General features: G+C 39.6%; 1 protein-coding gene across 6 annotated transcripts in view; it reads left to right on the top strand.

Moving 5' to 3' along the window:
* Positions 1–6,934, top strand: part of LOC126268051 (zinc finger protein 608) — a 277,172-nt gene extending 270,238 nt beyond the window's left edge. For all 6 annotated transcript variants that reach the window (XM_049973483.1, XM_049973482.1, XM_049973481.1 and 3 more), the window contains 2 exons: positions 1,152–4,312; positions 5,264–6,934. In XM_049973483.1, the coding sequence (XP_049829440.1) occupies positions 1,152–4,312; positions 5,264–5,334 (3,232 nt within the window). In that variant the 3' untranslated portion in view covers positions 5,335–6,934. The remainder of the gene's footprint in view (positions 1–1,151; positions 4,313–5,263) is intronic.
* The last annotated feature ends 8,428 nt before the right edge of the window (positions 6,935–15,362 follow it).

Here is a 15,362-nt window from a genome sequence, read left to right as displayed (position 1 = left end):
TTGAGGGAATGCTTTGTTTGTGAATTGGATATATATCCTAAACTCCTTTTCCCCATGATCTCTCTGCTCATGTCCTCCCCTCCCCTCTCTTTGACAATCCCCTCCTCCACCCCTCTCTCTGTGTATCATCTTCTCTTCCCTCTCTGTGTACAACATACGCACTCTCTGTCCATCTCATTCTCCCCCTCTTTATGACCCCCGCCCCCAGTTCTTTCTTACTGCTCTCTCTGTCCTTGAGCCTTGTTTATTGTTATTGGAAATGAAACCTGATTGAGAATTGAAGTCACTTAAAACAAATGAATAAATTGGTTGATGGTAACTTTAGTGATAGTATTTTGCATACTTTTAATCTGTGAATGGGTAGGATTACAAAGTTTCGGACGATTCAGATTCTGTAATCGTAGTAGTAGTAGTAGTAGGCTAATTATAAGCTAATAAGCAATAAATACAACTTTCCTGCTTTCTATAAACATAACAGCACATTGTTGTGTACACAGTTTTTGTTTGGAAATACATATAAGAAGAAAGAATGTATTTGGCAGAAACGATTTGTCTAAGGGTATACATGCCCCTCTGTTGTAGGTGAAACTGACTGAGAGAAAGAAACTGAAGCTGCACATGCAGTCAGTTTTAACTACAACCATTACATTCACATTTGCATGTTCATTAGATTATAGTGTAAAAATTCGAAGTAAATTGCAAGTATTTTTGAAATTTTTGGTAATAACGTTGAATGACGACTTGTCTGTATATAATAGTATAGATAAATTAGTAACTTGTATGAGAAGTCTAAAAGTGTACATAATATTGCCAGTCAAGAAATTAGGTGGATACCGAATCTGGGATATGGTGACAGTTACAACCTGAACTTTGTTGCTATATCTCGCTTGTGTCATTAGCAGGGCAGAGTGTGCTTCTTTCAGATCACTTGATTTAAACACGGAGCTAAAGAATTAAGTTTTGACTAGGATTAATTGATAATGACTCCATGATAAACAGTTTTGCATGGCACATGTGTCTAATGCATTTGATTACTTGATTTCAAGGTTGTGCTGTGAACTTTATAATGTAAAATCTTCAATACAATTTTATGTTTGTAATATGTTATTCAGATCAACCTTAGCACTTATATGGCAATTAACTGTTTACAGGTTTTGTGATTCACCAACAAGTGACCTGGATGCGAGGACGCCCAAAGGAAGAGGGAAGAGGGGACGAGCTGCAGCAAGTACAACCCCAGGAGGAGATTTGAGCAACTTCACAGAAACCCGGTCATCTGTACATAGTAAATTAAGAAATGGTGGTGCCAAAGGGAGACGAGGAGCTGCTAGTGGATCCAATAATTCTGGTGCAGGGACAGCTGGTACGGGTTCTCCAACACCTTTTGTATCTCCAAGACCTGAAACCAATAACAAAAGAAAAGGTCGTTCTCCTGAAGAAGAATCTCCCACTTCAGCAAAGAAAACGAGAGTACCTCCACCACCAACCCCATCTGGGGGAAGCAGCAGTCCTCCTTCCTCACCTGTATTGCTGGAGTGTCCAGAACCCAATTGCTCGAAAAAGTACAAGCATATCAATGGGCTGAAGTACCATCAGTCACATGCCCATGGGTCAGCTGAAGATGATGACACCAAGGATGCTGCCAGCACATCAGAGAATGATGAGAGCAATGCTGAGGCACCAAGTCCCAGTCCAGCACCTTCTCTCAAGTCACCAGAGAAGCAACCTGAAGTACAACCACAAAGAAAAGAGGAGATGGTGAATGGTACAGTTCAGAATGCTGCAAGTCCATCTCCGGCATTAGCTACTCAGGAGCCTCCAAGTCAACCGGCGACACCAAAGAGTGGAATAGTGACTCCACCTACACCTCAGCAGCTGCCGTCTGCTGTCCCTCCACAGGCTTCAACTGCTCCACCAGAACTGGTGTCAACACCGGTGCCTCCTATGGGTGCTGTTTCGAGTCCTGAAACAAAGAATTTGGTGAAACCTGGTGTCTTAAGATTTGTGCCACCTGTGGAAGACTTTTCGGTTGGTGTTTTCTGCAATAACAAACAAGTTTTGCCTCCAACAAGCATAAGTGGAAACGGTGCTCCTGTGTCAGCCATTCGAGCTGTGAATGTTGCTGTGCCTCCCAGTCAGACTCAGCCACAACCACCTCCTCCACCGCCACCACCCCCTCCTCCTCCACCACCACCAACCCAGCAGAATGTATCTCAGACTCAACCACCACCTCCAGTGCAATCTCAGCCGCAACTACAGCCACAGCCACCACAACCACAGCCTGCTCCACCACCACCACCACCACCACCACAGCAGCAGCAACAACAACAGCAGCAGCAGCAGCAACAACAACAGCAGCAGCAGCAACAGCAACAACAACAGCAGCAAGTTGTTCCGCAACCACCATTGCAACAGACCCAGGTTCAAAGCCAGCCTCTTACACAGCCGCAATCAATTCCTCTTGCACAGACACAACTGCCATCAGTGGCAAAACCACCACAGTTCAAAGTGAAATCTACTGCTTCCCTCATGCCTGATGACAAGAAAGATAGGACTAAGCTCCAAGGGCACAAGAAGAAAAATAGAAAATCACCTGCAGGAAGTCCACACCCACAACCTGAACAACCCAGTTTTGGCTTGGATCCATCTAATCGTGAGGATGTACAAAGTCCAGCGTACTCTGACATATCTGACGATGCAGCACCAGTTCTTGAATCAGAAGTTGGTGACAGCAAAGGAAAAGTTCAAAGTGCAGACAAGAAAGGAGATGTTGGACAGGGTCCCTCACCCCATTCCATTCCCCATTATGGCATGTATCCTTTCTTTGGGCAACCTCCTTATCTTGTACCTTCAGTACAGGATGGAAAACCAAAAGACAATGGAGAGAAAATTATTGATAGCAAAGTACCCGAAAAGGACAAAAAAGATAGTACTAACAGTAATGAGTACCAGCAAAAACCAATGCAGCCTCACTATTATCCTTACCCATACATTCATGGATATCCATATGGCCTGGAGACTAATTATCCTATGACAGCAATGCAGCCGGATGACAAAATTAAGGAACTGCAAGGTAAAGATGACAAAAGTCCAAGTCCAATTGAACATTCAAAACCACTGCCATCAGTTCCGAGTCCAATTCAAGTCCCTAATCCAGCTAAGCTGAAAAATGAGGCAAGTGCAGGTATAAAAGAAAAGCACCAAAATGAAAATCACCAGATTCTTAAAGAGAGTATCGAAATGAAAAATCAGATGAACTCTTATGTTTATTCACGGCAGCAGCAACAGCAGCAGCAACAACAGCAACAGCAGCAGCAGCAACAACAGGAAGACTTACGGCGGTTTTACCTCTATCCTGAACAACAAAACCAGCAACAACAGCAGCAGCAACAGCAGCAGCAGCAGCAGCAACAACAGCAGCAGCAGCAGCAGCAACAACAACAGCAGCAGCAGCAGCAGCAGCAGCCGCAGCAACCACCGCCGCCACCACCACCACCTATGCAGCAGCAACAGCAACAGCAGCAGCAGCAGCAGCAACCACGTCGCAAGGAGCCACAGGGTGTATCAGAGCCATCTGTTAAGCCACCAGGGCCATTGCCTAAACCTGCTACGTTGTCCAGTCCAAGCCATAAGCATAAAGACAAGCTTCCTGAAGAGAAGAAAGAAGAGAAAGTGAAGCAAGAAGGAGTTAAACCGACAATGGAGACCCAAGGCCCTCCACCTCCGCCCACCTCTTCCTATGCATACATCCACCCTGGATACATGCAACCCCCACATTATGGAGCACTACCATTTGACCCAAGTCATACTGTATATCGCAGTGTCCTGGTCCCTGGTCCATACGGAGCCAACCCCTACCTGCATCCGCAGTTGCCGAGGTATCCTCATGCACCAGAAGACCTGTCGAGGCCTCCTTCTGGACCTGCTAAAGCTTTAGATCTCCTGCAGCATCATGCAAGTCAATATGCATATGCCAGCACACACAAAATACATGAGTTGCAAGAACGAGCCCTAAAATCACCTACACCAAAGGCACCAGCTTCGGCAGCTTCTCCATCGGGTCCGGTAGGACCGTTACCTTCCGGTGGGCCACAGCAAGCAGTGGCACCAGGGCAGCCACCGGCCGGTGCACCGCCGGGACCAGTACCTCCGGCACCACCAGGCAAGCAGGTGGCCGCTGCAACCGGCAATGGCGGCGATGGGAAGGAAGCGCGGTCGCCGCCTCCGCAGCGCCACGTTCATACGCACCACCATACGCACGTCGGCTTGGGCTACCCTTTGTTGGCTAGCCAGTACTCCACACCTTACGGAGGTAAGCCCATGGTCAGGCCGTGACAGTAGGTGGCCGGGGTTACCTCCGGCAGTAGCTAGTCGTTGTCGTAAAGTGCGGCACGTTTCGTCTGTAGTACACCATATTGGTGGCACCTACTTACGCACCCTCGTTCTGGAGAGCTCACAGTCGTATTTTGTTACCAAAAGAAGTCGTTGCGATGCTGTGTATATTGTTCTCGCGATAAAATTATGTAGCATTTTAGAGAAGTCTGTGATATAACTTGTGGCATTATTGCGAAGCAGTGGGCACCAGTTCTTTATTCTCGCATTTGCAATGTATTCGAGCTGAAGTTGGTGTTTGGTGTTTAGTGTGTGTAAGTCACTGCCTAAGACTGGAGAGTGCCTCGTCTGTAATGAGTATAAAATTGCTGTACAAGGATAAATTATCGACTTAATTTGTCCAGAGTATTTTAAAAAAGATTTATTTTTCACGTCGCTTCGAAGTTGTTAAATTTGTGGCACCAATAATTTAGTCTTCCATTTGTGTCGAAGCAACTGTAAATTACGCTTTTGCTTTCAGTAAACACTGCCATTTACTTGTATTACTTGACTGATGGTGCGCTGGATTTTTCAATTCCATTGTAACTGAGTAAAATGTGCATTTAGATGTGTAATATGTTTGTATTACTAGTTGAATATACCTTTAGACAGTTCACGAGGTTGGCAGATCTAATAAGAAAGAGATGCACAATATACAAGGAACGTAGTGCCTATTTATCTACTGAAGATGACAGTATATATATCTTTCTAAGTAATCTGCCTGTATCTCGGCGCACGGATCGTTTGTCGGTCGGAAGTAAAATTTTTTTCCTTGTGGTTCAGGGAAATATTTCTGGATTGAGACTGATAATAGCAGGCAGTTTTAGGGGAGGGGAATTGATAGAAATGCACTACCAAAGCCGGTGCTAATATACCTCTTTTCTGGTTGCAGCGGCTGTGCTAGCGAGCCAGCAGGCGGCAGCCGTGGCCGCAACGGTCATCAATCCGTACCCACCAAAGTGAAGTGCGCCTAGCTTATACACAGGCTGCGAATGTAGCGTACACTTCTGTATGTGGGAGAGAGACTATTGGCTTCTTGTTGGACTGAGAGAGAGAGAGGGAGAGACACTTGTTTTTTTGTAAGTACTGGATGTGCTGTCAGAGGGACTGCTCATCTTCTCGCAACAGTACGGGTGTGGTGCTGATCACACAGTGAGGCACCTTTCAGCGGAATAGAGTGAGCTGTATTATGTGCGTATGAGTGTGTTTTGGTTGTCTTCACTGACAATTTGACATAGTGAATACTAGTGTATGCTGTTGTCAGGAATTGTTTTATTTATAGATTGCCTGGCAATTGTGAGCCATTCCAAGTGCATCTGTTTTGTAGGTGTATGTGAGAAAGACTGGTGTGCACTGGAAATTTCTGTTGAATCTTATCTTTCGTGTGTGTGTGTGTGTGTGTGTGTGTGTGTGTGTGTGTGTGTGTGTGTGTGCACGCACATTAGTGTTAGAGAGAGAGAGAGAGAGAGAGAGAGAGAGAGAGAGAGAGAGATTTACTGTATAATTGTACCATAGTGTAACAAGATTTGTGTAAATATTATAAAGAGATGACTCGCTGCCCTTTGGGATGCTTTAGTTTAAGTAGTCTGAATGTGGAAAGTTTAAACTCTGTGTGTATTTTTAATGTTTTTGAATTAATTAGAAAATGGCAATGTTTATTATTCTCTACACAAGGTACATTTAATATTTTTGGTTGATATTATTTTCCAGATATTGTGGAAATATATTAACCCGTTCCAGTTTTAGTGGAATGAGATGTACAGTAACTGAAAATCAAATTATATTATAATAAATATAGTTGTATATTATATTTGCTTAGAAGAATAAGAGAACAAAAAACCTGATTGTTGTTGTTACTCATTACTTTCCTGTCACCTTGTACATATTCACATTCCAACCATATAGACTGTGATATTTTTTTAAATTTCTAGTGATAAAGTAGGTGTAATTCTTATTCAGTACTGGTCAGAACAAAAATCGTCTTTATCTAATAATGTTGCTCTTAAGTTCTGTTGTTACAAAATTTAATCTGGTTTTTGAAGTAAGCAAATACCAAATAAAACTGGTGTATAAATAAAGTGGAATAATGGTGCCTCTTGTATAAATCACAGGAATTTTTTGCATTGTATTTTAATAATGTAATTTAAATTTTAACATAATTGATGAGGTTTAATTGTACCAAGACTTGATATACTTAAAAATATGAAACAATCTGAAGTACAACACATTAGTAATATTTCCCTCCATGTGAGAATGAATGCTCTTCATTTATGGAGAGTTACGATCTCAGATATTCCCTCCTCCTCTTTTTTTTTTTTTTTTCTTGTCGCACTGTTACAAATTCTGAACATGTCTCATTTTGCTAGGGGCATTGGGAGAGATGGCACACAACCAGTTTTAATGGTTGAATCAGGAAGTAGATTCAGTGATGAGTTTTTTTTTTTTTTCAATTCTGTTAATTTTTGTACATTCTGAACTTCTGACTTTCTTCTAATGCTTCAGACTTTAAAGCAGAGATTTTTGTATAAAATATATCACAATAAAATGTAATTCATAATATTAATTTTTTGCATCAATACAACCTAATAAGTCATCAAAAAATTATGTTCAAGTGTAGAAGATAATGAACAACTTAAATTTATGTATGGAAATATTGCATGTTGTGGACACTACACATTTCAGTACCCTAATTTTCTCTAGCTGACAATATTAGTAAAAAAAGGAGTCTCTTCAGTGTTTAAAATTGCATTTGCCACACACCGTCAGGTGGCTTGCGGAGTATGGATGTAGATATCTCAGGTAAGTGTAACTGCTTTTGAATTCCAGTCAAAACAAAATCCAGGCCTAGTTTTTGTACCCCTTCATAACAAGAAATAACTTGATGGGGATATATCTGACCTCTAGCTCTGCAGAATGTGCGTCAGAAACATTACTGATATTACAGCACTTGGAAGTGGCACCACCGTGACCAGGAAATGGTGCTACAGTGACCAGCCTTACCACCAATTACAGCAGTAAGAGTACTTTCTGCTGATGTGCACCTAATTGATGTTACAAATGTGACACAACATTTGCATAACATATTGTAATTGGCAGTGGGCTTGCTTAAGTGATTCTAGTCAATGCCACTATTTTATTCTACTGATACACTGGTTCTTCATAATTTAACACAAACCTGTTGCCAATATGGTGTTTAAATATAAAGCTATCATCCCAACAATGAAAGAAGTAAGTACATAATGTAATTCACTGCACTACATTGTATTTTATTCCAAAACACGTTGAACAACAAAATTATCGTAGCACACTACAACACCATACAACACTGCAAAGTTGAAAAGGCACTGTCTTTCATATTGTATCTTACCACTTGTGTTGCATTCTTGATGGTGCATGAGTAGATGATAAAGGGTGAACTTTGTCTTTTTGTGTTGGCTCTGAAGTGAAGCAAGATGGTTCAACTGAACAATTCTTACTGTCTACTAACGTCTGCAGTGCTCTGGTTACATTCCAAGTGAGCAAACTGCCTATTTGCAGTGGAGAAGAATTTCATAAATGTCGGTTGTTGACAATGCCACTGCTATCTGTACTTGGGCTGTACAGGTCATCAATTGTATTAAATTACTCAGTAATTCTTTTTGCAGTTATTAACCATTCTCTCTTAGCTAATACTGTAATATGCCTTGTTTGGTCTTCTGGACCAGTTGATCTAATTATGTTCAGTTGGCATCTCAGAAATACTCCAGAAATTCCCTTGGTAGCATTAAAACAAAGATCTTGGGCATTAGAAAAACACACAATCTTAAAATTCCCAGAACCTGCTTGTGAAGAACATTGTTACCCTGTCCCCTTTTAATGCACACATTGCATGATGATGAAGACAGCAGTGTTAGCTAAATTATAATTCTTTTTGAGGTATACAGTCCAATCATAGACAGCCACCCTGGCAGTAATTTCTCTTGTGAGCACTTTGTGAATTTGATTAGAATGGAAACAGAAGAAAATTCACTTGGAAGGGGGAGCACTGGGGGGGGGGGGATACAGCAAGCGGGAATTGACTGATTTGCGGGCCATAACTGCTAATAGATATATACAAATACTATCCTAGTCTCTGAACTACTAGTTCCTTTCTTTTAGAGCAGAGAAGGATAGACGGGAGCCCAATGTTTTTAAATAATCAACTTTGCACATTATTTGCAGAGTGGTTTATCGGGATATGCGGCAATTAGTGCCTACCTTTCACACCACATCACGTACTGTCCCAGCAAAGAAAGAAAAAAGTGCCTCTCATTTGTATTGTGTAGATACGGTTATAGCATTTTTCACCTGATCAGTGTAGGTTTTTGATTTTTATGTCTTGCCCTCACAGGATTTTACTGGGCCTGTCATCACTGTGGTATGAGAAACACATTGCCCATTTGCCCATATTTCTGCTCAACTCTGTGCCAAGTACCATGTCACATGTCATCTCCCCCCCCTCTGTGATCGTGATGTTTATTACAAGTATAAGAAACATAATTGTCACCATGATCAGTAAGATGACATGATTCTCAAAACTTGTTATGAATATAACAATATTGTGCCCAGTGCTGGAAACTTTATACAAAACATAAAATGTTAATACATTACTAGGTGTATTACATCAACTGAATCCTTAAGCACATCATTTCTAAATTGCACCCATAACACAAAAACAATATTGCATACAAGATTAATTAACCAAAACATTGCCTTGAAAGGCTGTCCCAGGAGGATATCTTCATCAAAGGTATGACAGGAATGATCATTTGAAGCAAAAAAAGTCATATAGACATACAACTGTTCAGAATGGTTTCTGATATAGAACACATTTAATGGACATTGTTATTTACTTTCTGTATTTTCAATAATATTTTCATTGTTCACAATGTACCACAGTAGTGTGGGCAAAGTCGGGATGAACAATTTGATACAGTATGCTTGAGGTCTATCAATCCATGAAACTACCTCAAACTGGCATACAAAAACTACCTAAGCTACAATGCTTGCACTATTTTCGTGGAAAACATTAGTCTTACAGAAATTACGAATGGGACCTAGTTTTGCAGGAAATTTAGTGTAGTTTAATTTTGTACTCTCACTAGAGTCGGTGGTTTTTGAGTTATTCAAGAAATTGTACAGTCATGACATTAAATGCATTCTTTTTGTGAAACCATTTGAAACAGTGCATAAATCGATATAAAGTTTGTTGATGCAAATGGTCATTCATGTCATATCACTAAATAGTGACCAGTCCTCCTAGGACACCCTGTATAGCTGGGCAGTGTTTCAGTATTTAACTTAGGTACGCTTTTGTACGGAAACTGGATTACACTGTCCGTATGGTTGCTGCTGCTGTGCAGTTTCTGCCCTGGATGGTATGTAGATGTTTGTTCACTTGTCTGATTAGGCCCTTTTGTACGAGCTTGGATTGCTTCTGTCAATTTTTAGAGCCTTGGTACAGCAGCCACATATTATCTTTTCTCTGTTGATGTTTCATGGTAGTACTGTGTAGAGGGGCAGTTTTGTCATCAGATGGACCAGAGATCGCCGAAAGGTTTGTAGATTTGGCCCTAATAAAGACCATTCAGATAATGTGCCTCAGTGGAATATATAGCTTGTTCTTCTGTACATAACTTCCGTCACAGAAATATATGTATCACTCCAGGCATGTGTAATGTTACAGTTTAAGAACAGAAAATATAATTCATGCATGCAGACATACATGCGTCCAGGACTAGTTTCCCTAGGAAGGGGCAAGTAGATGGTGCCCTGATTCGCCTAATAACCATCTTGGCATTAAACTGAACTCGTTTTAGGAAACCACAGAAAAATTCAATCAGAAAGGCCAGATGGGAATTAGAGCCTCATACTCCAAAATAAGAGGCCAGTCTGGTAAAAACAAATATAATCTTATTTGGTTTATCCCTACTGTACAACATTGTTTTATTTATATGTTCTTGCATAAAAGGTTAATCTCATAATCTCTCTTCCCACCCTAAACACTTTTTTAAAAAAGAAAATGATGAATTGAGGTGAATTCTCTTGGAACATTTTGGCGTACAAGAAGATTAAAAAATGGTAAAAAAAAGTTGTCTCACTACAAATGTAATGGGTAAAGCCGTAACATGATCATGTGAGCCATTTATTTCAGCGTAATTGTCCTCTGGCTGACTGCAACCTATTTGATATTATGAGGAACAGTAATGGATGATTGCTTGTTCTTATTTAAATTTTGTCCGATAGAAAAGCTAGCAAAATGTTACACAGTTCAAAATTAATATTTTCTGGTATAAAAATGTAGCAATCATAATAAATTTATAACTTTTGTGGTACAGAAGACATGATGCAGACAGCTTCATTTTTCAGGATAACGTCTGAAACACTCCTTCCCCTTCGAAAAGCAGAGATGCTAGTTCCATTTTATTCACTATGTTTCACTTCTGCCATTGCACTGCTTATATTAACATATTTATGGTGACATTGTGAGCTGAGCCAGTGATCATATCCATCATTTTTGCTTGCCCGCACTTGACATTGGGTGAGGTTTGTATATTTTTGCCTATTCATATTTTTTTTGCAGTCTAATTTTCATAGCAGTGAGCTGTATACAGAAACCAGCAGCTAACGACTGAAAAATGTTCAGAGTGCAGTAAACACTGATGAAACTTTACTCGTATCAGAATCCTGTAGCACAGAAAGAATTTGGTCTTCTGTTAGACCTGCATATAACAAAGTTACTATGCAACCAAACTTTTCCATACAAAAAGCAGTGATGGAATGAGCACACAACAATGCCCATTCCAGGCTAAGTTTACAAAGTAAACATCTAACTTGCACAATTGAGTTAGGACAAAATTAATGCAAAATTGCCATGTTAGACATGAGACCACTTACAAGTGTCAGTTTTACAACATTATATATTCCTTTCCAATTTAATGTAATTACGAGCTATGGACATCGCAAAGGCAGGGTGCATTTTCTTAACAGTACTCAAATACGTGTGTTGTAGACAAATGACACTCAGTGGCAGCATTATCAAGAGAAACACTTAGCACAGAATGTCACAATCATCACAGCTCAATTGGAAGAAAGTCAAGAGACTCAACCTGGCAGAAAAAGGAGACTGGAAGCAGTAGTGCTTCACGTATATTCACCCCTATCACAACATCAGCCAAAACACACACACACACACACACACACACACACACACACACACACACACACACACACACACAGAGAGAGAGAGAGAGAGAGAGAGAGAGAGAGAGAGAGAGAGAGAGAGCTGTGGGGATCATGACAATTATGCAATTATGTTTTGTTTCTATTTTGTGTACCACAACTTCTCATTTGCTTGTATCCCTTGATGCTGAGTAATTATTTTGCAGTGGCATTGCTTTTTAGTAAAGTGTGACCCTTTTAACTTGTTGTGCATATATAATTATGGAAATCTGAATCTGCCTTCTTTTCTTGAACACCCAAACATGTTTTAGTCAACTTTCACTACTGTCAGTGGTTTCACTTATTCCCTGTTAAATAACATGCAAAGAAATTTTGCCTGATAATGTGTAAAGTTTTGACATTTTGATATTCACATTTAAATATTATTAACAGAATATATATATTCCTTAGTATCATATACTGATATTCGTTTGGTGGTCTGACATTTGTCGTACAGCTCATATTTGACTCAGTTTGTAATCTGAAATTATTCAGGATTTTTCAATATCAAGAACTGAAATTATCCCCCCCCCCCCTTAACTGTGCTAAAGTTAGGTTATTGTACTGCCATTATGTTACATTTACATTCTGCTGCCACCACTGATTCATTGTTAACTATACCTTTCTAGATTAAAGCAATAGTTTTTTGAAATATTAGCAGTATGTATGTTGGTTATAAATGACCTTTGTAAATTGTGAGTGGGAGGGGGTGAGGGGGGAGTGAGGGTTTGTGTTTGTAAATTGAGTGGTCTTACTTTCTGGCGATTACACTTTTTCATGCCTGTGCAAGATGTGTAAACTTTTCTATAGTAACTGTGTTGTATCACAAGTTCCTTTGGAAATCAGTTCTGCATTTAAGAAGTTTTAGGTTGGTGTCTATGTTTTTTGGTCTGTGGCTCATGTCCATAAGCTGCTCTGCAAATGTACAATAATTGCTGTTACTCGTAACTGCCCTTCTGTGTTTAGTGTTTCTAATGCTGAAATTTCTAACTATGTTCATGATACAAACTGAGCTGTTGTCTTGACATATGAGTTGATAGATTCCTAATGTGTGTTATTTGTTTGGGTCAGTGTTGGCTGTTCTTATTATCTTTAGTATAGAGTTGTCTGTTCTGTAGCCGGACTGAAATTTCTGAAAACAGATTTTGGTAAAATTGAATAGGTTAAAAAAATAAAGTATCTTGGGAAGAAGATCCAAGAAAATGGTTTGGAAAAACCTGCTATAGGGGAAAGGATAGATAAATGGGAAGAGCAGTGGTATAACAAAATAGTTTTACAACAAAAACTGTGTCTCATAAAAACACAAAAAATAAAGCATTACAATACAGTAGTGAAGCCAGAATCCTGATATGCAAATAAATGTGCAGTATACATAGCAGTAATGAAATTTTTTGAAATGTAGAAGATATAACAGAAGTAATGAGGAAAAGAAGAATTGTTTTTTGGACATGTATTTCAAATGCAAGATGGAAGGATTCAAAGGTTTAAAGAATACTGGAACAAAAGAAGAGAGCAATGAGCAATAAACAAGGAACTGCAATTGGCACCTGGTTCTTAGTTGTCCATCCAAGGGGAAAAAATAAATAGTTAACAGGATAATATTATATAATAAACATACACAATCTAACAGTAGCAATGTGCGGAAAAAAGCTATAGTTTCATTTTAAGTGTAGCATTTTGGTAAAAAATGTGTAATATAATGTTGAAAATCTCATGATTGCAGATGACAAGCTGGAGCAAAGTAACAAATGTCAGACAGCTAGACAAATATCTGTATGTGGTCCAAAGATATACAGTTATTGGACAAAAATCTAGAAACATCACAAGATCAAACAATGGAAACTTCAGGGAAGAATAACAGTGATGTAGCAATCCTACATTGTTGAACATCAAAAGAAATGCATGTTTGATCATAAATGCATATGCTAGCCAAACTAGTAGGTTGCTCTGTTGTATCTGACCACAAATGGCACCTGTGCAGTGTCGTCAACATGTTGCAAATGTCAGTCTGGCAGAAGAATGTTTGATGTAGTTATGAGTGCATTATGACGAACCCACGCTAATTTGAATGTGAAAAAATTGTTGATGCTTCACCAAGGGAGCCAAAGTGTTTAGTATTTCAAGAAGCATTGTATTGAAGATTTATATCTCATACTGGGAAAAAGCAAAAACTTTATCCGGTAACTCACAAGGACGAAAATGAGTGTTCAGTGATCATTTCAGACTGTCACTGAACAGAACTGTAACAAAAAATAAGAAGTCAACAGTTGTTTAAATCACTGTAGAACTGAATCTTGCACTCGCAAACTCTGTCAATATGAACACTACCTGAAGGGAGAGCTCCCTAGGCAGGGAATTGTGGAGTGAGCAGGAATTCCAAAACCACTCACCAGTGATGCAAATGCCCATAGCTGGAAAATGTGGTACCAAAGCCATAAAACCTGGCCTAAGGAGCAATGCAAGAATGTCACTAGATCACAATACTATTGAGCCTTTGTGGTCTGCCTTGAAGAGAGGGGTGTGTGATGGCTATTCACCTCAGTACCTGAACTTCCTGCTATTTGGCAGGATGAATGGTATGAGATTCCCTTGAAACCTATACAACATGAGTATTTTTCTATCCTGAGATGACTGGAAATGGTTGGAATACCAGTGGTTTTCCTAAACTATATTAGGCATGTTGATCTGTTGTGTTGTTGGTGTTTTCATATTTTTGTGCAACACCTGTACATTTTCTCTGTTAATAATTTTATAAATGTAAATACCATAATCTCAAAACTATATGTATTTTCATGCAAAATTTCTTTACATGCTACTTGAGAGACAGTAGATGAATTTACTGATGATGGTGAAACTTCTCCGAAACAGGTTTGGGTGTTAAAAAGAAGTATTTCGATAAATCTAGGAAACAAATATGGGCAAAAAATGCGCTTCAACTGCTAGGTGTTGCTAGGTGAATTATTGGATATACTTCAACTTACCAAACAGAACTAGCTTACTCCATCCTTGTTATCCCAGATTGAAACATGAACAGTTAGGTTGTGGTTAATTATGTCTACAGTTTTGGATGTTGTTGGTATAACAAAATGATACCCATATACACAGAATAAAGATAGCTATGACGTGCTATTCAACACAACCAGCCTTCTATTTTGTGAGCTCTGTGTCAACTTCAGTGAACACATAGTGGTGTGTAGGCTGAACATTATGCGTCATAGGGAAAGGTCATGTTGAGTGAACTGTTTTGGACCTCTGCAAAGAGAAAGAGAGACAGATAAAAAGGGGCAAAAAAAGAAAATGCACAATTGTCTGTGGTGCATCTTTGGTGGAATTTTCTTTTGCATTGTATGAAGTCATTGGTCCAGAAATCAATGTAGAAACTGAAGGGGAACTGTCCTAATTGTCTTTCTCATTGTACCACAAACAACAGTGATATTTTAGTGTGTGGAGCAGCATTTTATGAGCTATTGTAATGCATGCTTTGAGACTGGCAGGCCACATTTTGAACAGTTGCTGCAGAGAGAATCCGTACCATGAAAACCATTCCCAGCTGCCCTAGAGGGAGTCTTAAGACCCTGGGACTGGGAAGAAAGGAGGAGGAATGTCTAATAATTGACTATATCTGAAACACTTTTGTACTGCTGATGATATCGTACTGTTTGTCTCTAGTGCATATAAATTTTGGTGCAAATGAAAGAACTCAACAGTCCAAGTCTGAAACTAGGCTTGAAAATCAATTGTGATAAGGTTAC

Source organism: Schistocerca gregaria, chromosome 4 (genome assembly GCF_023897955.1).
Source record: "Schistocerca gregaria isolate iqSchGreg1 chromosome 4, iqSchGreg1.2, whole genome shotgun sequence".
NCBI classification, from domain to species: domain Eukaryota; kingdom Metazoa; phylum Arthropoda; class Insecta; order Orthoptera; family Acrididae; genus Schistocerca; species Schistocerca gregaria.
Note: the sequence above shows the minus strand (reverse complement) of the source record. Positions and strands in the feature narration are given on the sequence as shown.